Source organism: Gavialis gangeticus, unplaced genomic scaffold (genome assembly GCF_001723915.1).
Source record: "Gavialis gangeticus isolate Ggan-Ray unplaced genomic scaffold, GavGan_comp1, whole genome shotgun sequence".
Classification (NCBI taxonomy): Eukaryota; Metazoa; Chordata; order Crocodylia; family Gavialidae; genus Gavialis; species Gavialis gangeticus.
In genome coordinates, this window is record NW_017728997.1 from 1,117,381 (window position 1) to 1,121,838 (window position 4,458).

Below are 4,458 nucleotides of genomic sequence, written 5' to 3' on the forward strand. Positions count from 1 at the left end.
GGATGTTGTTAAAGCTAAGAAACATTTGTCTCTGTTCTTAGGTTCCACCATGACGGCAAATGTGTGCAAAAAGATCACAGCCCAGCTGACTGGAGCCATTGGCAAGCAGGAGGATGTATCTGTTCAATTAGAGGCTCTTGACATCCTGTCAGATATGTTGAGCAGGTACCAAAGGATTTCCTTCAAGTGGCTGCGTACAGCAGGGGGCTGCACAGAGGGTGTTTCCTTACAGCTTTTGTTTTTCTCATACTACTTTGAAGACTAGAATATAAAGGGTTTGGGGTAGCTGCCATTTGGGAAGAAGCTGGGAGGATAAGATGGCCCAGTAGAGGTAAGAGGCTGCACAAATAGTTTCTTCTGTGCTTGGGAACAATGTAGGAACATCAGGAAGTTTGAGTTGAACTGAACACCAGGAATGTTTGGGAGGGGTGGAGAATGGAAAGAGAAAAATAAATCACTTTTAGCATGTCTGACTTGGTCTTACATAGGGTTTGTTTTCTAGCTTAACTGTTTCTCTGATCTATAGCTAACATAACTCAGTGTCAGCACTCTGTGTAAACCTGTCCACTGTCCTCAGGATTTCAGTACCAAAACTCCTAGACCACTCAAAATGACATCATCAATATCAAACTCTTGATTCCCAGAAGCGGGAATTGAGCTACCTGGATCAACCTGAGATTTAAACTTAAAATACCATCTTTTTGTTAGAGATGTACTTGTCACTTAATTTTACTCTGCCTTTCAGTTTTATCAGCAAAGAGAGCCTCTGTTCTGAGGATTGAATTTCTCATTTGTATATTGCCTCTGATTGCAGGTTAGGGGCAACCCTTTACTCTTTTCATTCCTCCATCCTGAACTGCCTCCTTCCTCAGCTCACAAGCCCCAGGTTGGCTGTGCGAAAAAGGGCTATCATTGCTTTGGGCCACCTGGTCTTGACTTGCAATGGAAACATCTTCTCAGAACTCATGGAGCACCTGTTAGCTGAGCTGAAGAGGAATGAGTCTACTTCTACCACGAGAACATATATCCAGTGTATTGCTGGAATCAGCAGGCAGGCTGGACACCGCATAGGTAAGACCAGTCACTTAGAATGACAGCTCCAGACATGTACACACACATTTTAAATCTGCTCCTGTTAAATCATAAAAGCAAAGGTTATTTACATTGTTTCAAGTATTTTTGTAGCTAGCACTTCATAACTCCATGCAGCATACTGTTTCTGATTGCCACTCAGGCTTAGCAAGGGAAGTGGACCCCTAGCTATACTTCTGTAGCACTTTTTATTTCAAGGTATTGGATGGGAAATGCTGCACTTAAAGGTTAATCCTCACATCATCCATGATGGTAGGTTATCATGAATAGCCTTATTTTATTTTCTCTCTCCATATCCCAAGTGCATTTGAGTAACTAGTCAGAGATGCTGTCGGAGCTGGGATTAGATGTAGGAGTTCAGCTGCTTGGATGACTACTTTGTATGGAAGCAGAAGTCGGTTCTGTTAATTCTTTGGACAGCAGCTCACATTTTTAGTGAGATCCAGGTTAAAAATGTTGAGAGACACTGGAACAGAATGGCTAATGATCGAGTGGTGATTCAAGCTCAAAGTTGCTTTTTACTCTGCCCTATTCAGGAGAACATCTGGAGAAGATAATCCCGTTGATTGTTCAGTATTGTAATGTGGAGGATGATGAACTGAGGGAGTACTGCTTTCAGGCCTTTGAGTCTTTTGTAAGAAGGTGAGTGCCCTTGAATATAATATATTTAATTTTATTTCTGTTCTAGTGTCCCCCTCTTGGAAATTCCTGTGCAAAGGGGCCTCAGGGAAAACCAAAACAGTCTAGACCATTTTTTGAGATCCAGTAACAGAATCCTTTTTTAAGAGGCAGTTGGGCTTTATATAGAATCTTAAATATTTGTTTTAGCCAGTAGATAAAAGGAAAATGTTCTTGACCTAAGGAGTCTAAGATGACATGGGCAAAAGAAACATTGCAAATGGCAGTTTAGTACTCATTCCAGCTGGATCTCACTTAAGCAGTGTTTTTGGAGGGGGCCAAACAAGAGGAAACCAGCTCAGACTTTTGATGCTGGGAGCAATGAATGTGAGGAAACAATACGCTGAAGACTGGGACATAGCAGCCCATTCTTAACATGCTGAAATTCTCTGTAGGTGATTTGGCCTTGAAGGAAAGGGTCTTATGGAGAGGAGGCTTATTTGTGTGTGTGTGGTGGGAATTTGTTTTTCAGGAGAAATTTCAGGTAGTGGAGAATGGGAATTAGAAGCTTGCTTTTCTGCTTAAATTGTAACCTTGCTTTTGTGCTCCGTGGCAAAGGGAAATGCTGTACTCTGTATAACTTATTTCAGCAATCTGGAAGGACTTTAAGATGGATGGTGCTGGTTTTACATAAAGCAGTAATTGTCATTTTTTTTAAGGGTTTTTCTTGTTTGTTTGTTCTGCTAGGTGTCCAAAGGAAATTGGTCCTCACATCCCTAGCGTGATGGGATTGTGCCTGAAATATATCACTTATGACCCAAATTATAACTATGATAATGAGGAAGAGGAGGAGGAAGAAGAAATGATGGAGACTGGGAATGGGGAGGATGAAGAACAAGGTGCCTGCACGTGTGCGCGCGCGTACACCCACACCCTCTCTGCCAAACCTGGAGTTTATTACTGCATCTTTCCTGAAGTATGCTTGTTATAGATAAGGTGGAATTTGTTAGAACTGACAAACTAGCCGGGCAGGGAGCTGAATATCCTTGGGTATGCCTTTGTTTTTGGGTGGGTGATGTCTACTTAATACAGCTATTGTATATCAAGCTAAAACCTACCAATTTTGATATGATTTAAACCAGCTCACAACAAGAATTATCAAATGGACACGGGTAAATTTGTGGAACTAAGCATACTCCTAAAAATCCAAAGAAAGGGCCATCCTTAAAAATATCCATTGGTCCTCAGGATATATCTAGTGATAAACCTAGACGTCACAAGAATCAGAGATTCCCCCCCACCCCTCTTTTTTAATGAATGGGACGGGGTTTAGAAGGAAATGAATGTTCAGGGTAAATGAGTTGCTCATTCTAGACCTGGATGCATTTTTAGCAGTCAAGGGTACTTGGTCGTGAGTACTGCTTCCTCTTACTCCTGCTGTCTCTTGACTTGAACTGATTTCTACCTTCAAAGTGCAAAACCCTTGCAGCCTTGAGCTGTAGGTATATTAGGGGTCATGCTGCAACCAGTACATGGCACCAGGCCTTGACACTGTTAAGGACAGGGCAGTAGGGATGTGCACCAACGACCATAATTCACTGAATGCTGATAATTTTTGATGGAAATTGTTCAGAATAACCCAGATCCGATTGTTCCCCGATGCATGTTAGTTATTGGTATCTTGTATTTTATTTTAATGCTGAAGAGAAGAGAAAGGGAAACATCAGGATGTATTGATTCTCTTGTGTTTTTCTTGTAAGATGTGACTTGTTTCCTCTCCTCATCCTTTCCAGAGAGCGATGATGAGTACAGCGATGATGATGACATCAGCTGGAAAGTCCGCAGGTCTGCAGCAAAATGCCTGGAAGCCATTGTCAGCACCAGACATGATCTCCTTCAGGATTTCTATAAAAATCTCTCCCCAGTTTTGATAAGCAGATTCAAGGAACGAGAGGAGAATGTCAAAGCCGACATCTTCTGTGCTTATATTTCCTTGCTAAAGCAAACACTTCCTATACAGAGCTGGCTCCATGCATCCGACTCGGCAGGCAAGGAAGATATACCCCTCACTATGCTTCAGAACCAGGTAAGTGAGGAAGCAGTAGGTTGGATTTAAAAGGAATAGTGAAGGGAAGCAGATTTTGCACCTTCCATAATGTCCAGTAACTCAACTGAAGGATATGGCTAACTGCAAGACTGTGTGTTAATCTCTGGCTGACCGTTGGGGTTACAGCAACATTTCGGAAGATGTGTAGTTTTTAGGGCTTGTGTCCAGTCCAGGTTCAGAAGATTCTAAAATTTGTCAGCTCCACAGATGAGTTGTATCTACATAAAGAAAGGTTAATATAGTTTCTTGCCCTGTCAGGGCTTTTTGTAATGTGACTGGGTTGTTCTGATTTGGTATTTCTGCTGTGTAGACGGGAAGGCATAACTATCTGCACAAAAGGGATTAGCCAGTCCTCCCACCTCTCGGATTATTCTGTGGGTGGTTATCCTAAAGTGCATTAATCCACATGGCAGCTTTTCCCAATGCAGTATCCTTTGAGCCAGGTACTAAAAACAATGTGAGAAAATGGTCCTGAGTTGACCAGAATGTAGGCGGCCCTGCTTGCCACCCTCACCCCCACCCCCCTGCCACTGCCACCTGTGGGCAGTCCCTGCTGCTGCCGCCTAGAAATGGTGCTGCACCAGTCGTTCATGGGTTGCCTTGCAGCTGCCTCAGGGAGACATGCTGTTGTTCTGGGACTT

The 4,458-nt window shown here is 42.8% G+C and overlaps 1 protein-coding gene across 3 annotated transcripts in view; it reads left to right on the forward strand.

The window, feature by feature from the left end:
* LOC109288927 (cullin-associated NEDD8-dissociated protein 1-like) overlaps positions 1-4,458 on the forward strand; it is a 31,026-nt gene that overhangs the window by 10,830 nt on the left and 15,738 nt on the right. For all 3 annotated transcript variants that reach the window (XM_019504667.1, XM_019504668.1, XM_019504669.1), the window contains 5 exons: positions 42-165; positions 815-1,071; positions 1,629-1,734; positions 2,458-2,609; positions 3,504-3,796. In XM_019504667.1, the coding sequence (XP_019360212.1) occupies positions 42-165; positions 815-1,071; positions 1,629-1,734; positions 2,458-2,609; positions 3,504-3,796 (932 nt within the window). The remainder of the gene's footprint in view (positions 1-41; positions 166-814; positions 1,072-1,628; positions 1,735-2,457; positions 2,610-3,503; positions 3,797-4,458) is intronic.